Source organism: Orbicella faveolata, unplaced genomic scaffold (genome assembly GCF_042242905.1).
Source record: "Orbicella faveolata isolate gen_17 unplaced genomic scaffold, um_ofav_v1 contig_26, whole genome shotgun sequence".
NCBI lineage: Eukaryota > Metazoa > Cnidaria > Anthozoa > Scleractinia > Merulinidae > Orbicella > Orbicella faveolata.
Window position 1 is genome coordinate 12,672,923 of NW_028301554.1, and position 21,772 is coordinate 12,694,694.

Here is a 21,772-nt window from a genome sequence, read left to right on the forward strand (position 1 = left end):
ATATTAGACTTTAACCAAAGCCAGTCGGGAAAATTGTTACAACGTCCTACAATCGAAGAAGATGAACAATAACTTCGTTCTGTTCATCTTTGAGCGAAGAATCAAGTGGAAATTTCTTTTAAACAGGATTCTAACCACCGCTCCATTATGAGATCTCACGAATCAGGGCATGCGTCAAAGATGACAACTGCTGCAAACCGCAAAACGTGGCTGGACGTAATCATGATCGGCCCTTGTCGAGGTGATGACACTTTTGTCGCCTTTCAACCAATGGGAATTTTCCGTTTCTGGAAACGGAAAATTCACTTTTTTTCCACAGATCTCTACAGTCCCTCTATTTTTCTCGCTGTTCACCCCTTCCCCTTTCAAGTCTCCCGTTTTGCGCTGGCGTCCAGTTCTCTCGCGATTCTATCCGCGCGTTCAACCATCGAACAAAAATACTAGAAAATAGAGGGATGTGAACAGAGAAAGGAAGGTGTTTTGTGTTACAGGAATAATATATGGTGAGAGCATTGTTTCAATTTCCCAGGAAAAACAACTGACGTAAACGAAACGCGACAAAGTACGGTGAATCTTTTAATTTTTGCAATTTGATATTCAATCTGAATCCAACGTTTTCCAATAACTCTTTCAATAAATGTTTTCAAATTTTTCTGATGATCTACATCTAGATTTATAGGAGACATTAGGTCGTTTTAAAAGTTGAGATCTAGAGATTCGCGATCGAGAAACTATTAATTCCAAAACAGCACGACATCAAAGTTTCGTTGCATTATTGGGACGTCAATCAACCTGCTTTTTCTTAAAATGCTCATACCATCTTTGATATACATGTGTAAAGGATTGGCCCGACGAGCATCGACATTGAAGAACCCTGAGCCGTTCAGAGCAGAGCTGGCGTGCATGCCTCTTAAAAATGATTACATGCGAGTTAACTCTTGCAAAATTAATCGAGAATCCAGTTAATCCTTAATTGAAGGAATATTAACAGAACAGTTAAAACTACTGTTACTTGTTTGCGGTAAGATGGCTCAAAACAGTTTCCTGTACTTTCCAAGAGTTAGATTTCGATATGTCATTATAACCACTCTTTATCAGTCATGATGTTACCACCATGGTATCAGAAAACTGCCCAATCATTGGAGAACACGTTGCTGTTATTTTCGTGACACAATAGGTTACCATAGCAACAGAATGACCTGCTAAAAACACTCTTAATCTTTGCTTTAAGTACTTATTTTAAAAATGCTGCGGTGAAACCCATTTTTTTTTTATCGAATTTTGATCGGCAGGATAAAATGCAACTTTTGGCAAGGCACAAAAAAAAATCTGTACATGGGGTTCAGAGCCACCTTAAATTTTAAAAAAAATTCAAAGTGGTTCTGAACTCCATGTAGAGAATTTTTCAGACTTGGGCTTCAACGAGAAATGGGCTTCAACGAGCCGTTTCTGAGATATAAGCACTTAAAGCTAAAAGTAAGGGTGTTTTAGCAGGTCATTTGGTTGCTATAGTGTCACAAAAATGCTAACAACATGTTCACCAATGATTAAGCAGTATTTTTGTACCATGAGCGTAACATCAACTGATAAAGAGTGCTTATAATGACCCATCAAAATCTAAGTCTTGGAAAGTGCTGGAAACTGTTTTGAGCCACCTGAAAGTGGATTTTAAACATTGTCATTCACATCTCATAATTCATGTTCGTTAAATTTAACGTACATCTTGGTACATTCCCTGAAGTAGTAATATTATACTTTTAAGGATAATGTCGGTTCCTGGTTATTTAAAATAAAACCCTCACAGTTCTTAGCCAATCAGAGTGTGAGAATCCTTTAAACTTGACCTGTCGAGTTTTTACTCCCTGTTTACAATTTGTGAAATTAAATAACAATCGTTGACAACCTTCTAAGGAATACTGATAGATAAAAAAACACACCACCTTACTTCCTTAGCCAACGAGAATACGAGAATCCATTGAACTCGGCCGGATATTCTAATTACTGGATTGCAATTTGTAAAACGAAATAAAAACTGTATCCATTCAGCCTTGTAAGGAATACTGACAGAGAAAAAAATTAACAGTTGCAGAAACAAAAAACAGACACTGTATGACAGTTGCTTTTTCGGACTCAAAGAAAAAGAAAAACATTTTTAGCACTGAATTAAACGTGGCCTTTATCGCTCCATTATCATGCAAATTGTATCATTGATTCTTTAAACGCGAAGGACCGCGGGGCACTTTGGTAAAGAAGATCAACACACCTTATACACCTGTTGTTTGAATATATCAATTTGAATATTAGACTTTAACACCTAGAATGTTCTATTTACAATCATAGATAGTAGAAAAACAAATTAGAACAGTTCCAATCAATTCCTAAAATTGCACATTGCCAAAGTTCTGGGCAGAAAACACGGGTTTTCGAGATGTACTCTAAGAATCAAGGAAGACTTCGAACTTGTTCGAGCGCTGGAGCTGAGTCGATATCTCGATGTGCTTATACTTTCACGATAAAAAGAAAACTAATATAAAATTAAGATGAACTTTGTTGTGCGTTGGCCATGTTGTGCTGAAGGAAGGCAACTAACTTGTCACGAAAAGAGTTTAAGAGAACAAACATAACGCCATTAAGAAATTCGCTTGTCGATTATTGTGAGGAAAAGTTTTCATAAAAAACCTGGCTTGGATATAGATACATGTGTCAAGAGCAGGCAGGCAGAAATGTCATTTTGTACTCTAAGATTACAACAAAAGGATAACGTTTGGACTCTATGCACTGTTAAATATCCTTACCTCGACCTTTCTCGGGATTATCTCGGTACCTTGAAAACTAAAACTGATTTATCTACCTCTGAAGCCACGGCAATATAACGAGGCCTAGGACGGAACATCTGCTTCGAACCCTTATCATTTACGGACAGCAATTAGCATTAAGTCTTTGACAAGTACTTTAAATAAGCTGCGTTATTTTTTTCCTCAGAAGGTTGGTAAAATTAAAGAGAATGCGCTGATTAAATTCAAACTCTCAAGGTTGAAAACAAAAATTTTCAAGAAGTAGTAACATATTTTGTACAAATATCGGCACCAGGGGCAACACTAAGGGTGTTTAGAAACAGATCTGGCCTACGTCATGTCTGTCTTAGTTACCTGAATTTCAGAGTGCAGGTGAATTTCTCATCTTTTCCCTGCCATCTTCCAGTCGAAGGAAATGTGAAACCTGTAGATAAACATCCAGCAGAGCTTCCGTCTTTAACTCTTTAATGAAAAATCCTTCTCAGAACTCTGTCTGCTTGTAGAGATTACAGTCAATTTCACTTGTGTTATCAGTATCAAAACCGTTAAAACTGACGAAACATCTGTTGGGATTATTGCTTGATTTCGAAAACGGCATAACCACTTAGGGTATTCGTTATGAAGTCATCAAAAGTGAGAACCACTTGCTCGGCAAAAGCCTCGATTTTAACTTGGCACATTTGTATAAGTAATATAGTAATGTTCCTGCCGAGCACTTAGACTTCAAGGCGCGCGCGGTGTTTTAAGACTTCGAACGTTCGGCTGATGGCACGGAACCAACATTTTAACTTTATCGTTCCACCTCAGTGACGATTCAATTTAAGATTGAATGTTAACTGTAATTTTTTCTAAAATCTGTTTGCCGTATATTTAGAATTTCTCAGTGATGTACTGGTTATTGGACACAACACAGGCTCTTTAAACTTGCGAAAAATTAAGTTCTTACCTACACCAATAACGTCGTCGGAAGCAGCTCCCTACCAGCTTTTACCGCTCACTCTATTTTTTCTGCCCTACAATGCTTAACATTGTTTTCCAATAACAGAGAAAAAACACATTGCTTACGACAGTGCAAAAACATAAGAATATGTCGATATGCTAAGCACCCGGTCTCTGCATACCTGGTGAATAAAATACCCAATCATGTCAGGTCATTACTCAAATGAAGCTTTAAGGAGTTTTGTTGTTGAATTGAACAGTCGGACGGCAGACTTACTAATCTACGTCATGTAAGTCAATTCAAATTTAAGAATATTTGCATAAAGCAACAAAAACGAAACGTAGAGAAAAACAACGTTTATTATTCTTCGAACAGTGGTGCAGATAATGCAATTTTAGTGACAATTCTTTACCAAGTGTTGATATTCTTGTTTTCTAACTTTTCTTGTTAAACTCGACTTTGTTTTCTACCCTGAAGACATGAAAATTAACGGAAAGAAATATTGGTTAAGAGCGAATATCTTCTCACACTATAATGGCCTTCATTGGGGCAATGTTCTTACAAAGTGTTTTGATTGGTTGAAATTATCTTTGCTGAATGGAATTGAGTGCAAATTTCTTTTCCACAAGTTTCCAAGCTTAATTATGTAGCCACAACACGAATGGCTACGATATAAAGGTTCAATTTACTGTTAGACGGTGACCAATTGAGATAAGACAATTGATTTGTGAAAACGCTATCACATGTAAAGACCTGTGATGCTTATCCTACACTGTTTTTGTATGTTATTTTCTACCTTTTCCTTTTCATAAGCTGATAATAACATCCAATCGCCATCAAACTGATAATCCAGACATTGACTCATAACAGTAGCTCCACTCCGTCTTCGGATAATAATATCAAACCACCTTTTCAGCTTATTTAAGTAAGGTTCAAGACTGCGAGTGATCAATTAGCAATGTTACTTGGTCTAATTGATTTGTCAACGTGGATTTTGCGTCAGAAATGTACCCACACCCTCATCGTGAAGAACTTGGAATGTCTTTTAAAATTATCGCCTGCAATAATTAAGATAAAAAAAGACCATTATTTCAACAGTTGACAGGCGAAATGAAATTATTTCGAATTTAAGCGAATAAGCTGCGAACCTTAATTTCAGCTGGATCGTTGTGTGTGTGAAAAGAGAAGTATGTATGAGTGAGATAGTAGGCTTATAGCTGGATAGACAAGCCACAACAGCAACAATAAGAATGTAAGCAGTACAGTGGCTCTTCACGTGCATTATTCATTATTAAGATAAATGTATATCTCTTTTTGACGTAGTCGAGCTTTACAAAAAGACAACTTAAGAACTCCAAAGTTTGCGGCCTATTTTTGGGAACGTAAATCGAGAGGATCAATTGTACGTCATATTTATATTTAGATTTAAACGCTATCTTCGATATTCAGTCGAGTTCAGACATGGAGGCTGATCACCTATTGAAAGTTGGGTTGGCCTATCTAACAATACTAATCATCTAAAAGTGACATGACAGATTTATTTCTAAGCTGGCATTAGGCTCGACTATGGAGGGCCATAGAGTCCCACATTCTCGTCCTTAGAGGCCGCAATCCTTTTGGTCAGCAACAAGAATCGCGACCTCTGACGGCTTCAACACCGGAAGTCCGCGATTCTCAGGAACGAAATATGTACACCGACGTCCGCTTCAGACCGTGATTATTATTTATTTAATTATTGGGGTTGTTTTCAGGTTAACAGTAAGCGCCAGCGAGATCGATCAGGAAGAATTTGCAAGAGTGGGGCATAGCCAAGTCTTAGTAAAATTTGTAATGCATACGGCAAACTGATCATCCGTTTAACTCATATGATCTCATATGGAATCACTCATGTTCAGCTACCTGATATTGATAATAGAGAGCACTTAACGAAGTTCTTGTTTCGCACGCATTCTCACTCCCACCAACGAGATGAAACGTTTCAGTTTTAGGATTGCAGGTTTTCGTTTTTGACAAAAAGTGAACAATACACGTGAAAAAAGGTCAAGGGGCCACTTTATATTCCGCAAGTGACCTTTTTGAAAATGCTCTCAGGATTCCCCCGCTTTACTTTACTGATTCGTTTCAGTTTCGACCGACGCGTAGCGGAAGTTATCAGAGTGCTTTTTGAGCTTTGAATTTAGTCTAAATTCAGTTGTCGTAAGCTCTGTTACAGGGTAATAACTAGAACGTTTCGGCTGCCGCCGTGCGCCAAATACAACAAATTTTACTAAATAAAAATAAACAACATTCTAAACTACCAGAAAATTATATCTTTAGAAATAGTTCACCTAGGCGTTTATTCTTGCGAAGTGCAGGAAATCTTGCTTAACCGTAGTCGGTCCTTACAGCAAGCTGATCTTAAACAACTACAAAGTTTTGTAATTGAAACATAAACATACTGGCGCAAGGAAACCGATCGTTTAATTGCAAGCTTCGTACACCCCAGCATCACTGACCTAATATAGCGCTGTCAACTGTTATGACCAATCAATTTGCTTTCTTTCATAATTATTCGGTTACTCCGTTAGTCCATTACGTAAATAACTATAATTGCGGAAAATACAGGAAAAACAAGTTCATTGTCCTCGCAGCCAATAATCGAGACGCCCGTGATAACTTCTAGGGAGTGTCTGACCGATTATTTTACTGCTGGCAATAACCCTCTGAGGCTACGAGCTTACTAAGATAAGTAGGAAAGGTATATCCAAACAATGGCTGAAGAATCAGGTAAGTACCTTTGCATCATTTCAAACATTGGCATGGATCTGTTAGTTGATGTTATTAGTTTGTTGCAACAGAGATGGTGAAGCTTTCGGTTTCATAGGTCAATAATCCAGCTATCAGTGATATGCACAGTTATTTCAACAGACTATTGCTTGAGCTCATCATCATGAAAATCATTTTACTATTACTCCTTCTTCGCACTAAAAGTCAGTTTGGATTGATCTGTATAAAAATGTTCTTCAAAACGTAATGAAGAGTCAGCACTGAAAAACACAATCAGCATCGTTACGTTACGGGTAATCTTCCTCTTCCCAGGGATTTTCTTCCTTCTCTCTGCTACTGAAGTGAAAAAGCCGTCACTGCTTTCTGTTAAGGGAAATTATAAGTTACAATGAGGTTAACATTCAACTTGATTGCAAAAATACAGAAATAAGATTTGCAGTATAGCTGGCGTCAAAATCTCACTAGTTTTGAAAGCTCGGGTTCGACTATTCCTTCTCGGTCGCTAGAACCTCTAGCTTCCAAAACCAGTGTAATCCATGATCTAAGACGACGATTTATTACTACTCTGCCTGCCTCAATCTCGAGCGTGCAAATGAGGTGGGATATTTCGACGCCGATTAAAAAATCCTGTCCGCCTTCGGTCTACCAATCACCGCCCCTGCGCCAAAAAAAGCTCCAAAGGGGAGCTCCTAGCGAGGCCCAGTAACCTATCAGAGGAACACACACCTTTAGCAAATATCGTGTGCAGTGATAGCAAGGTCAACGTCAGAGAAACTGAAAAGAAGATTACATTTGCGTTGGCTCGCTGCTGTGGAGCAAAACGGAGTTGTTACACAGTGGAACCTCGATTTAACGAAGTCGCTGGGGACCGGCCAAATTTGTTCGTTAAATCGAGGGTTCGTTATATGGAAAACCTCGATATAACGAATTTGAGGGGAAACGACCAAAATGTTCGTTATATCGAGGTCATAGTTAATGATTGATTTGTAACACAGGTGACTTCTGTCACGTAATTCAATGCAATTTTCGTCACCCAGAAGTGCCGCGTTTTGAGATGCAATTCATTAAGCATGGTGGCTTTCAATATCAATTATTTTCACTTTTGAGCAGACGCGCAGCTTTTGTTTACAAAAGAACGACACTTTCAGAGTAGCAATTTAATAATGTTGCAACATAGAGGTTATACAGAAATTGTCTATGTAAACAAGGAAACATTATAATTCGTTAATTATATCGAGGTAGATTTTACTTTTGGGCTTCCGGATTAGGTTCGTTATATCGAAGAATTCGTTATATAGAGGTTCGTTATATCGAGGTTCTATTCCATACATTTTCCTGTAACTTTGGCCGGGACGTAGAATATCGTTCGTTATATCGAAGACTTGGTTAAATGGAGGTTCGTTAAATCGAGGTTCCACTGTAGTGCGGAGACCACATAAAAAGAGTTGTACAGTTTAGCGGATTCCAATAGAATATTCTAACGAATGATCACATCTCCCGCTTAATTGGAGCCACGATAGAAGGATAACAAAACAAACTTCAAAGCCCGCAAAACTTGAAAGTTTCATACGTTGGGAAGCTGATGTACAGTTAAATTCTCGAAAAAACTTCAAATGTTATATGTCCGACATATGCCTCCCCTATTCATATGTAGACAGTCCATTAAAAAGAAAAGAATCACATGAAACAACACTACCATTGCCTTCAAAAAGCAATATATAAAAAAGCCCCAGAAGTTTTAAATAGAGATGATTCATGAAATTCCGAAGTGTACCAACTTTTTCGTTTTCACAAAAATCGATGCGTTTCAGTGTTGTTTATGGAATGTGAACAAAACAGTGGGTTAGACGACAAGTCAAGCGTAACGGGATTTTTCCCTGAAGTCATTAAGGGAAAACCCTGGGTTAGTTTTCTGTAAAGAAATGGAATATTTGCTTGCGAATAGAATTTTTATGTTTTTCCCCACTTGGATCATTGTATTATTTTATAGTTATGGATTTCTGTGGGTGGCGTGTAACAACGCGTGTCACGTGCGGTAGGGATTAGAGAAATGTAAATGCGTTACATCCCATCCTAGCAATATTCTTGCTTAAAATCGGTCTTCTGATCGTGTGAAGACGTTTCTATTTAAATTCCCACCTCCTCCCCTTACCCTGTCCACGTTTTTCTACTTTTAGGACGATTGAAAACCGTTTGGCGATAGGTTTTGGCGGCCCTCACCTTTACTAGTCAAAAATATTTCTAACAAATTGTAATAGCGGAGCACCGATGGCCCTCGCGCCAACAAGCGGAGTACCATAACCATAGGAACAGAACCACATGCATGCATAGAAAAAGAAACCTGTGCATCTCCTTTTTCACGGTCAACAGCATGGAGGACCTCACGCTGAACACAATGGCCATACTCCAGGTAATAGGTCGACGGAGGCATGCAGTCACAGTCACGGCATGGACGACGTCACGCAACACAAAATAGCCATACTCCAGCCAATAGGTCAACTGAGGCACGCAGACGTGGTTTACGGCGTACATCAGTTCGTTATATATATTTTTTTTTAACTTGAAGAATGATGTTGTTGAATTCACTGTCAGTTGTCAGCGAGCGCTTTCGATAGGACAGTTGAACAAACCAATCAAATTGATGTGCGGGGTTGTTAAATAATCTACCAATCAGAGGCCAAGGGTCAGATCTTGACCCGGCTATTTCCAGCGTGGAAGTGGGATTTGTGCATACTGGAACCAGAGTTCTTCTCACTCGTCGCTTGTTTTCGCCGCTTCGTGGCTCACATCTAACCTAGAATAAAAAAGGGAAAACCTTTGGAACCAGTGTAAAACGGTCGCTGTGCCGTTACTTACATAGATGAGTGAGGCAGGAAAACGGTATTGGATAGGCTTGCATTCAAATTGTTATTGTTTTTTGAGCAATCTAACCTGAAATGATAACATTAAAAACTTGAAATAGGCCAAGCACTAATAAGCATAATATTTTTTTCGAGATTTCTCTAAGAATTAAGAAGGAATCCACCACAAGTTTGAGTAACAAGCCAAAAACTTTGTACCGAGATTATTCACCTTGTATTGCAAACTTCTGTTTGACTGTTTTCGATATATTCTCAGAAGCAATAATTTCTAACAACACTAAATGTCGAAAACAAATTCTGAAGTTCATATGAAACATTTACACTTGAAAGTACTGGTGAAATCAACCTGATGATGAAATTTTACCTGTGTTTGCACATTTATCTTAACTTTGAAATTTTTCTCTGGAGTTTCTATGGGAAATTGTTTTGAGTGTTATTTTAGGCCCTCTTTACATGTATATCTTTAGCTTTTAGAAAATGCAAAAGAACTGTAATATACTTAAAATTATCTCGGTACAAGGGTTTGTCCATTAAAAACTGAATTTGCTCGATTTCCTGTCGGATTTCATCTCAACACTGAGTACATTATCAGATTTATGGCTGTACGATATACGGAACTGTGACAAAATGCACTGTCTCAGTTCCAAGAAAACAAACATTGTAAACTTCCTGTCTCCAAATTTAATTTAGTCATTGAGTTAAGCCACACTGTGGGAAACGAAAGGAAACCAAAATTGTTTGAGATAAACTACCAAGAAGTAAGAACTTAGAAACTGAGTATAACATAGGGCCGCAATGCGTACTTGTGTTATGTTCAGTTTTATCCTATTCAATAGTCAGAGTATTATTTTTGAATGTCAAAATATGGTAGTTAAAGTGCCACAAGCAAGAAGAGAATCACATAGGCCAAATACTAATTAACACAATGTTATTTCTCGGTATTTCTATTATCATTGACACTGAGTATATTATCGTCAGAGTGTTTTTCTTCAATATCAGGATATGGGAATTAAAGTGCTACAAGTGAGTAGGCAATCACTAGAAAGAAAAACTTTGAAAAATGAGTAAATAAGGCAATAAAGATTTTAAGATGATTGTTATCAACAAAACAAGTCACTTAAATAAGGTAAATAAATAAATTGACCGCTCTCCAGTGGGGTTTTTCAGGACCAGTGTCAACACATTCTGAAACAAGTATTTAAAATAATCATAACATAATTAAAAACCCCAACTGGCACGAGGTAGATCGGTTGGCTATTTAGAAAGCATAACCGAAGAGTTTTAACTGAGGCCACCGAAATCAAATCCAGTCAGTGGCAAGGGGGAAGACTTGAACCCAGGACCCGTGGATTACAAAACCAGCGCCCTAAACCACTCGCCCAGGATACCTGCATTTGTCCCCTTTATTGAAAACTCTTTATTGACAACAGAAGCCTGCAATAACATATGAGAAAATAACTTGTTACATAAGCTTGTTATATAACGAAGTCAGCAAATGCGAACTTACCATATGTGTTAGCCCCAAATTGACATCTTGACAGTGTTGTTGAATTCCACGAAAGCTTATTTTGCCATGATTGTAAGGAATTGTTGACATGTTGAATAGCAGTAATCAATTTGATCGTGCAGTAATAAGATAATACTAGATGTTATACACTTTTAATGTGTAATGCAGCAAGAAGAAAGCAACACTTTTTGATACATTTGTCGTATTAAATGCTTCTTCTGATAGATTCTTTAAAGAGTACATGTATTAGATGATAAGTGGGCAGTAGTTTGCATAATATTTTCTGGAGAGAAGAGTGCATTCATGTTTGTTTCTGGAATCAATCTGAATTTTCAGGTGGCTGTGGTCAGACGGCACAAAGAGTTGCGTGATAGCTCAACTTCTTAATGAAAAGTATCAAGTTCATTTATTTAACAATTAGATTATGACCTCGAGATTTCTATCGCGCGATAGTTGACGAGGGCGCAGCCCAAGTCATTTATCTAGCATAGAAATCGAAAGCGAATAATCTAATTGTTTTAGTACTAGTCGTTTAAAGGATATTATTATGCGTCATCAATGTCGTAAAAGTTTCTGATCTTATTGCATCATTTTTCTTCAGCTCCGCAGGCAGGAAGAGAGAGCGAAGCCAAAGCATTCTTTCGCAAAGTTATCTCTCCTTTTGTTGACGGCACGTTGGACAGTGAACTGTTGGAGCCGCTTATGGTGCATTTCATAAAAGATGAAATGCAAAAGAAGAACGCTCATGGAAGCCCATTTTTGCGAGCAGAACAAACCCTTAAACCGGTTTCGTCCGTGGAAGAAGTCCAACAAGCCATTCTCAAGGCCAAAAGCGAAAAGAAGGTTCTTCGTGTTGCTGGATCAGAACATTCTGTGCACGACTCTATTTTCCCCAAGGATGGCGTTACCCTGCTTTTGACAAAAGAGCTGCGTAAAGTGGAAATACTGAAGATAGAAGAGAAGTGTGACAAGAAATGGCTGTACTGTCGTATTGGAGGAGGCTGCTACCTGGGTAAGAATCCCCTGGATCCTACATCCGACATACAAAGCTCCGCTTGTTATCAGGTGGCTGTCCAAGGGTTCGGCTTTCCTGAGTTAGGTGGCATTATCCACCAGTCTGTTGGCGGCTTTATCTCGACAGGCTCTGCAGGTGGAAGCTTGCAGCACAGCTTTGATGACGTAATCCAAGAGATCGAGTTCGTTGATGGAAATGGTCGTCTTCAGACGGCAAAGCCTGGTACAGACCTTTGGTGTGCGGTCGGCGTTTCCATGGGGCTGTTTGGAGTCATAACCCATGTATCATTCCGCCTTCCTGAGATGAAGTTTGTTGAAGGTTCAGAGTCAAATCATAGGTTTGCTGACTCGATGCTTGGACCCAACGTGCAGGGACAGAGCAAACTGAAGGAAAACCTTGAGAAGCACGAATACATGCGAGTTAACTGGTTCCCCCAGAAGGAAGTGATGCGCGTTCAGGAATGGGTTGGAAAGCAGTCTTTTACTGCTGGAGACGTTGTGCCTTACAACTCCATCTTATCCAACATCTTTGCAGCAGGTATGGCGGCCATAGCCCTGGCTATCTGCAATTTCCTTCTGCAAAAGCCAAAACCGACGGATACCGATTACGAAATCATCGGTGACATTCTGCGTCCATTTGTGCCCCTGAATAAGAAACCAGTCAGCTTCCGCGACATATGGTTTGAGACTTTGCCCATGGACAACGAGGCCCACACAGATTCTATCATCAGAGTACATTTCACAGAGATTTGGGTTCCACTCAACCAATGCCAAACCATCATGGACAGACTCCAGGAACTTTTTAAGAATCAGAAAGCCGCTAACAACTTTGCCACCGAGATCTATGGCGCCAAAAAGTCTCCGTTCTGGCTGAGTATGTCATATGATCAAGATATGGTGCGAGTTGATCCTTACTGGTGGGCGTTCAACAAGGGTGACCCCAGAGTGTTCTTCTCATACTTTTGGGATGTTTTGCTGGATATTCCTGGAGCCCGTCTGCACTGGGGTAAGTACCTTCCTCTGCCGAGTCAGAAATGCGGGAAGACAACATTCAACTCGGAATATCTGAAGAGCGTGTACCCTAAGATGAATGAATGGTTGAAGTTGCGACAAGAGATGGATCCAGGTCAGGTGTTTGTGACCGAATACTGGCGTGGTGTCCTCGACATTAAAGCTATCAGTCAGTTATCAATCGCAATATGAACTGAACTAAGTAAACTGAACTGAACCCATTACTACTTTTTTGTAAGAGGTTGTAGGGCTTTAGAGGAGAAAGTTCCTGATGAAAATAGATTGTAGTAGTATAATTAACAATTAATTGCTAATGATTTGATCTATTAAGGGCTTTGTACTTTTGTGTAAACACATGTTTACCCTGAATGCCGTGATATGCTTTTTTTCAATCTGAGAAGGAAGATCTCGATTCGTATGGGTAATCGCACGAGGCCGAGTAAAATTAAGGATTATAATTTCACTTGCCGTTTTCGGAAGTTTCGGAAATGACTGCGGAAATTGCCATGTGGCAAACTACTTCGGATTAACCAGTCGAGGTTTGACCCATAGCCCTCCTTGCCTTGTTGTTGTAGGACCTTTAGCGAACGTAAGGCATTCAATTCCATCGTCGTCCCGGTGTTGGGCCAGCAACCACCACATCGTTGTAATAAGGGCTTGCGGATTTCCACTTCCAAGCTGACCACTTTTCCATCTTCCAAAGGGTTTGTTCTTTTTTGTTTGTTAAACTTTTGGCTCGGTTCGGACGTTTTCCTCTCCCTTCTCTTATCTTTCGCGCTTTCCCTTCCAGGACTTTTCTTGAACCAAGGAAGGCTCTATGTTTGGTAATAGATTTCGGGTATAATTTTGAGTTTGAGTGTCGCTCCAAGACTGCTTGCATGACTTTGAATGAATTGGGCTTTTGGAACCTCTGCATCAAACTGCGACAATGTCTTGTCAAGGTGCTTCTTAATTTTTTTCATTTTCTTTTTCAGTCGCCCACTTCACGAAAACGTATTTCCATTATATTATTTCCTTATGGTAGAGCAACACAAAACCTTAAATTCTAAAACTGCCTAAGGTCAACACCTCAATCTACGGACTGAAAGCGTGGCGTTACCTAGCGCTACAGCTATGGAACCTGCTACTAGTTTCATATAGAACTATTAGAACTTTAAAAAGGCGGTATCAAGAAAATTGATCTTTTGGTCCTTTTAACCTAACTTACTACTTATTGTTATCTTATTTCAGTACATAAGAAGCTATAAGATTATCGTTTTTACTTTTTAGCATAACGTGTAGATTATTTTAGATTGCCTTTTATCTGACTTCTACTTTTTTAAAATTTTCACTTATATATTACATTTACTTTTAATTCGTGTGAAATACCTGCAAATTAGTTGGTGTGCCATTTTATCTTTCATGTGATGTCACGCCTCGCATATAGCTAAGTGTATAACACAATAAATTTCTATTGTATTGTATTGTATTGTACAGGCAGACTTTTTTACTTGAGATCGCAGTCTATTCGAAAATTGCCTACAGTGGGGAAATCTTTTAATTTTGCTCTAACTGGAAGTCGTCATCAAATGTATCTGCCAGAGACAAATCATGCGACGTTACTTTTTGTGAAGTAACGTAATTGCAGTTCTCCGTGCCTATAACATGAAGTTATTTGCTGAAACTACAGTTTCGTGTCTTGGACGCTTTGTTCGTCATCAGAAATTTCTAAAGCCGAGTTGTTGAAAGACAAGTTCAAAAGTGTTTTCGTTTCCTGTCTATTGAACGTTTTTAAGAGTATCGCTACACTGGTCGATCCTGGGAGAGGGGAGGGGCACGGCGAAAGGCTTCCAAACTGATTACTCGCTCCACTAGTAGACAAAACTGGTGAGGACTGCATTTCAAGACGTGTACTTCTACTTTTCTCTCTTAAGCTCCTGAAGGTAAGGGAGCCATGAAGCACAACCGCGCTTCGCTTTGGTCGGGCTTTTCTATCAGTAGTAAGGTTTTCTGAAATTCCACTGGCGTAATTTATGTTTGTAACCCTGCAACAGCAAACGTACCGGAAATATAGAAGATATCCACGACGATACTGACGAGTGAAAGACCCGTATACAATGGGATTTACACATGCGTGAAGGAATATTAGCGCTTCTGCGCTGGTCCAAAAAGCGTGGGAGAGCTCCTTGTATGAAGCACCACCAAAATCAAATAGCATCCAAGCAATTTGATTGGGCAACATACAGGCCATGAACAGAACCACAATAACAGCCAATGTTCGTATGATCTGAACATTTTCACTTCTCGTTTTATGTCTGATAACTTCTCCGTGAGAGTTTTGTGAAGTGAGCATTGGTATCTGAGATGTTACAAGACAAACGGCAATTCTCAGGTACGCTATGGCGATTACAATCAAAGGGATGGCGTACTGGAGTGCGAATAACACTGCAGTGTAGGCTTGCCTGTAATATTCTTCGGGCCATGCTTCAAAACACAGTACTTTATCTGGCCGCGTTACGATCATTAACGGAAACATAGTGACTAAAGCGCATATCCATATCACCAGAATCCAAACCAAGGTAGCTTGCAGCTTAATTCTCGGTTGTAGTGGATTGATGATTCCTCGGCACCGTTCAACTGCCATGGACGCTAGGGTGAAAACACTGACAGAAAGGGTGATTGACATCATGGGCCAAATGAGTTTGCAGTAAAAGGCGTTCTTGTAGAATTCTTGAAAAAGCTCATACGTGTAGAAAGGAAGAGAAAACCACAAGAATGTCAAGTCCGAAACTGCTAAGTTTAAAATGAAATAATCATTTATAGTTCGTTTACGTTTTCCTTTTACGACCACAATGACCATGAGGTTCCCCAAAGAACCAAGAATGAACAGACAGCAGTAAAATACAGTCTTAAAGTTCCGTTCAGCTCCGCTCAAACTCGTTGTTCCTTCTTCAGTCTCATTGTTACTTGTCGAGTTGTCAACAGATTCACTCATCTCCAGGGATAACAGTTCAAAGTGAGCAAAACGGGACATTCTGTTCGTATATCACTTCTGCGTTCTCTCAGTAGCTGATTTGGAACAGGCAGCTATCAGTTCTGAGGCCCGTACTAGAAACCTGAAAGTCTGGCTGGCTCAGCTCAAGAACCTCTGCTCTTATCTCAAGGATTTTCTTTTGAGACACAAAGAAAATTAACCATTAAGAGTGGCTGCCTGTAAAAATCAGACAAATTCTTGATTTCGCGGCAAGGGTCGAAAATTCGATTTCGCTCATATTCTTATGGTAGATGGGCTAGGGCATGACAAAAACTACTGGACAGTTTTTTTGGCAAAATATCCTTTTATTTCAAAGAAATATGCAAATTACCAAATTCCGTTAAAATCGTCATTTGACGCGCCATTTTATTAAACAAGTTTGAGAGCCTCCCATGCAAAACCACATCATTCTTCCGTCTTTAAAACACTCAAATATTTTTTTGCGATGTTTAAATATGTACTGGGTTGGTTTTAGGGAATGTTGCGTTGTCTTTTTGGGTGCAAACTAATTAAATCTCGAAGACGTGTATTTCATTCACGTAAAAGTACTTCGTGAATATAATTAATTTTCACCATGTGCGAAACCTTCAAATGGATCAAGCTTCAGGTGGTTGAATTGCAGGAGGATGGTCTACAGATTCCTGTAAACATTTCTTTGGGCAAATGATTGTGAGCGACGCGAGAGCTTTTCAAAGTACGTCAAAAATGCAAATATTTGACCATCCGTCGTCAAATTTCAATTTACGGGTTAGACGTATATTTTAGCATGCGCCACACGACTTAACCTATAATAAGTTGAAATAGACACAGAGCTAATAATTTCGAAATGTTCTAACCTTATTTGTTGTAAAAGGCAGGTCCAAAGCCGATTTGACGTGTTTCTAGTCGATCTCTCGCCATTCGTCGCACATAAAGCAGAAGTTTGCTATTGTTTACACAAGGTTAACATCCAATGTACATCGCCTACTGTCAACCTATTATTGGTCGAATACTATGAATCTGTGACCATCCATCTGCGCTGATGAACATCACTGCATCTAAGTCTAAAACGGCTGAGTCATTTGTAGATAGTTGCTTGCTTTACGCTTCGCCAAAATATTGCGTTTGATCGATTGCTGACCATTGCTGATAAGCATGTCGGCGCAGCACAATCTTACAGCCGTTATTTGTTCGTCACGCAATGCTGTCACGGCATATGCTGCACATTTTGATCTATTTTGTATAGAGTACTCTCAGGATAAGTGAAACAATTTAATCATTGTTCATCTGTTTGTTCATATATATAATAATATGTGTATATTTATATAATCGTGTTCTATAGTGTACGTGGCGTCGGTCCTAATAACGTTTGTTGTACGCTCTGACGTTTCAGACAACAGCTGATAAAGCTAGTGCCTGTACTCACTTGAATTTTAAGAAAATCGCCATAAACAAATTATAGATCAATGAAGCAAGAACTAGCTGAAATAAAATTAGGAAATCACAACGTGTCTAATTCGTGAGAAAAACAGACTAAATTTAATTAGTAATTACGTGAGTAAATAGCCCTGGCCATGCCATTTTATTTGGCGTATTTTGTTTGCTTAGTGGCGAGGCACTGGTATGTAACAGAAAATAGTGGACTGTTTTCAATACAGTCCAAAATTATCGTCAGTAAAATATTGTAAATAAAACACCTATTGACCGGTTACCTCCGCGGCCACCATTTGGTCATTCCGATAAGGGTTTCATCATTGTCCTTACCCCTATTAAGCGGCCACCCAAAATTTAAGAACTTTGTTTTGGAAAGGGCGATGGCAGATAAGAGACTGAAATTGAAGGTGCATGACGAGTGATAATTCAAACACACGTCTATCATGATTGTCTTGAACTGACTCCATGTTCACCAAGAAATTTATAACCCGACAGTGAAAAATTAAATATTCAAGGTACACCAATCTCTATTTAAGGTGGCTCCCTATAGTTTTACGATCGCACGCGCGCTGACGACGAAAGCTCAAGTAATCTGAGTCAACATGAGCACAACAAGCAAAACTGAGAGTGAATTTTCTCGCGTTTCCTTCCGTGAAATTCCGTAAAACTTGGCAGATTGGTAGTAAATGTTTCACGTTAGTCGGAGCTCGTTTTTCAGGGAAATCTATAAGACCAGATTTCTCGCAGCGGTAAAAGACGTAAATTTGCAAAAATCGAAAAACCTGCCTTCGCAAACCCTACTTTTTACGTCTTTAAAATTTGTATCCCGCAGGAAGCGATATGCTGTGAAAATTTGGGAAGATTTCACCGAAGGTAATTCAAGAAAATCGCAAGTAAATCCATAAAAAAGTAAAAAACATATTTGCTTGGCCATTTATAATTCAAGACTAAAACCAATAATTTCAACAGAGATAACAGTAAAACACTCAGTTAATCATTGCTTATTACATGTAATTAGTTGAGAGGACTGGGTGTAAAAACGAATGCAAAAACGGCATTCAAAGCATAACACTTGCACGCGCAACGCCATAAATGATTACTCTATGGAGTCACCTTAAGCGGCTAGCCCCATTAAGCGGTCACCACCCATTTCCCAGAGAGTGTAACCCACTGTATTACATACATGTAAACCAAAAATAATTGCATAGCGCGAAAAGACCCAGGTATGAGTTTAGCGTTACAGTATTACGCAGGGCATGTAGGTAGCGGTGGTCGAGTAAAAGATAACAACAGGGGCAATGGTAAACTATTCATTCTTTTCATTTCTTAATTCAATCTCTTCCTACTCAACACGATTGTGTGCTCCCAGTGATTCCAAGCCTTACGGAGCCTTACGTATTAGGATAGAAATTGTCCTACCTCTACCCCCTAAAATGGGATGACAGCATTGCGTGACGAACAAGGAACCGCTGCAAGCAAGGATTCAAGCCATCAAACCATGATGATCAAACGTTTGGTTTAGTGCAAAGCCAGCAACTATCTACAAATGACTTGGCCGTTTTTGACTTAGATGCAGTGGTGATCATATGTGTCGAAAGAGGGTCACAGATTCATAGTATTCGACCGTTAAATAAGTTGACAGTTGGCGATGTACATCGGACGTTATGTAAACAAAAGCAAACTTCTCCTTTATGTGCGACGAATGGTGAGAGAAACACATCAAATCGGCTTTGGACCTGCCTTTTACAGCAAATGAGGTTAGAACATTTCGAAATTATTAGCTCTGTGTCTATTTCAACTTAACATAGCTCAAGTCATGTGGCGCGTGCTAAAATATATGTCTAAGTTCTAACCCGTAAATTGAAATTTGACGACGGATGGTCAAATATTTGCATTTTTGACGTACTTTGAAAAGCTGTCGCGTCGCTCACAATCATTTGCCCAAAGAAATGTTTACAGGAATCTGTAGACCATCCTTCTGCGATTCAACCACCAGAAGCTTGATCCATTTGAAGGTTTCGCACATGGTGAAAATTAATTATATTCACGAAGTACTTTTAAGTGAATGAAGTACATGTCTTCGAAATTTAATTATTTTGCACCCAAAAAGACAACGCAACATTCCCTAAAATCAACCCAGTACACATTTAAACATTGCACAAAAATATTTGAGTGTTTTAAAGACGGAAGAATGATGCGGTTTTGCATGCGAGGCTCTCAAACTTGTGTAATAAAATGGTGCGTTAAATGACGATTTTAACGGAATTTGGTAATTTGCATATTTCTTTGAAATAAAAGGATATTTTGCCAAAAAAACTATCCAGTAGTTTTTGTCATGCCCTAGCCTATCTACCATGAAAATATGAGCGAAATCGAATTTTCGACTCTTGCCGAGTTATTTTCCATTTTTATGGACAGGGACTCTTAAAAAGAAAGGTAACAAGATTCTCTGATAAATTGGAGCCGTATAGCACCGGTCAAAAGTCACCTTTACGCGAGTGAAAGAGAGCGAAACGTCTCTTACCCAAAACGTCTCGATCGAGATAGCTGTCTGAAATCCAAACCAGCAGGTCTCACTGCTTTTACAATTTGGCACAGAAATTGGCGAGAGTACGACAAACACTGCAGCACTTTTTAGGATACAAGTGACTCGTGAAATAAATAATAAGTTTTAGCATCGGAAAAGGCAGACGACAGCGGAGATAATTGAAAACTTTTAATGAATGTTGCAAATTTTGCGAGGGTTTAAAGGGGTAAATATGACCGACATAGCCATGCCGGGTAACTTAATTAGTTGGGATTGTAGAATGTTTCTAAATTAATGACTTCCTTGCTTTTAGATTAAAGACCAAAAAAGCTTTCCTTGGATTGTTACTCATTTAATTATCTATGGTAAAGAAACTTTGAAGGGCCAAGGTTGTTATTAGTATTTGAATTGTTTCACTCACATTGTCTCTCTGTCGATATGAGTCTGAATCTCAGTAGAATAAACTAAGAAGTTTCCCACTGTTTTGAACAATTATCAGGATATCTATTTTTTTTTTATCGCCATGCAAAATCCTTCGTTAAACCATGATTGTTCCACCACGTATACAACCTAATTTGCATCGTGTCTTCATTTTTCTGTTTTTGGGGTTATGTCTGTCATAAGTTTTAATGGGTAGTTTCTCACGGTCTACACCAAAACTGTCCGAACGTGTCACTGTTTGACGTAGTTTTTAGTAAAGAAAAATCATATTTCCAGGGAAATAGAATAGGATACTGAATTACCTACCGGAACTTGAAAGACTTGTTTCATTTTTTGCCGGATGTATTTGTAGTAGTATTTGTGAAGACTGGCATATAATTGAATACCGGAAAATAGCTAAATCAACAATTCCCCCGTATACCATTTTTTGAATTATGATCGAAAGGTAGGTTGTTAATCAACTGCAGCTAGGTTTGTGACTGTTAACGATGGACAAAATAGGAAAAAGGGAAGAAAAAAAAGCGCCTACCTTTTTTATTCAAAGCTTTCTTTTGTCTTTAAACTGATTCTGATATTTTGATAGTTACGTTGAGTTCTTTTCCGGAGTGGCTGTGAGTTAAATAATGTTTCCTTTTTATCAATTCACAAGAAGGCAGCGTGGCCGAGCGGTTTAGGGCGCTGGTGTTGAAATCCGGAGGTCCCGGGTTCAAGGACTCCACCCTGCCAGTAGCGGGATTTGTTTCTCGGTAGTCCCGAGTTCAAATCCTCGATCACACTTTGTAAATAGGCAACTGGTCTGCCTCCTGCCAGTTGGGATTTTTAACTATGTTACGTTTACTTTGAAATATTTGTTTCCTTTGTTTCAGTGGCATGCCTGTGAACTAGCTAAGCTTAGTGCTTGTATAGCTAAGTGCATGACCACTATAAATAAGATTTACATTTACAAAGATAATATTTCACTACGTCAATGTGAAACTAATTGCTAGTTTATCTGGTGCTCCGTGTAAAAACAAACGTTTCGTCCACAGTAACCTCCTGCTCAGTTCAAAAAGCGCTTCAGAGAATTAGTATTAGCCCTACGACGTTTTGTGAAGAACTGCGATTTGGAGAAAGTAAAAAACTAAAACGAAGGTTGCATTACTAGTGGATGAATTATTATTATTATTATTATTATTATTATTATTGCTATTTTTTTCATTCGTTATAAAACTTTCAAAGAGAGAATTGTATTACGTACAATTGTATCCCCATTTATGACATCCATGGTCTTATGAAACTCTCGGTTTTTCTAAGCAGTCTGTCGCTCAGGGACACCAATAAAGTCTTGCACAGGACGTTTCGACGTTCGCTTAACGTCAGTATAAAATGAATAAAAATGGTTTCGAACATACAGTGAAGTTATCTTCGTTTCTACCAATCTTTCGCTCCCTTGGCAAAAACTTTAAGAGATATTTACCCTCGTTTATTATACTTGTAACCCTTAT

The 21,772-nt window shown here is 38.8% G+C and overlaps 3 protein-coding genes across 3 annotated transcripts; 1 reads left to right on the forward strand and 2 right to left on the reverse strand.

Moving 5' to 3' along the window:
• Positions 1-5,440: 5,440 nt before the first annotated feature.
• On the reverse strand, positions 5,441-11,487 carry LOC110063327 (uncharacterized). Its single transcript, XM_089295660.1, has 2 exons — positions 8,722-11,487; positions 5,441-6,864 (listed from the first exon to the last, which is right to left on the reverse strand). Exons 1-2 carry the CDS (start codon positions 8,930-8,932, stop codon positions 6,683-6,685), a joined length of 393 nt encoding a protein of 130 aa, XP_089151786.1. The 5' UTR covers positions 8,933-11,487; the 3' UTR covers positions 5,441-6,682.
• On the forward strand, positions 6,325-14,357 carry LOC110063325 (L-gulonolactone oxidase-like). The gene is made up of 2 exons (XM_020770299.2): positions 6,325-6,501; positions 11,471-14,357. The coding sequence occupies exons 1-2, from the start codon at positions 6,486-6,488 to the stop codon at positions 13,084-13,086; spliced, it is 1,632 nt and encodes a 543-aa protein (XP_020625958.1). The 5' UTR covers positions 6,325-6,485; the 3' UTR covers positions 13,087-14,357.
• On the reverse strand, positions 13,624-19,985 carry LOC110063326 (galanin receptor type 1-like). Its single transcript, XM_020770300.2, has 2 exons — positions 19,845-19,985; positions 13,624-16,043 (listed from the first exon to the last, which is right to left on the reverse strand). The coding sequence occupies exon 2, from the start codon at positions 15,905-15,907 to the stop codon at positions 14,558-14,560; it is 1,350 nt and encodes a 449-aa protein (XP_020625959.1). The 5' UTR covers positions 15,908-16,043; positions 19,845-19,985; the 3' UTR covers positions 13,624-14,557.
• Between the last annotated feature and the right edge of the window lie 1,787 nt (positions 19,986-21,772).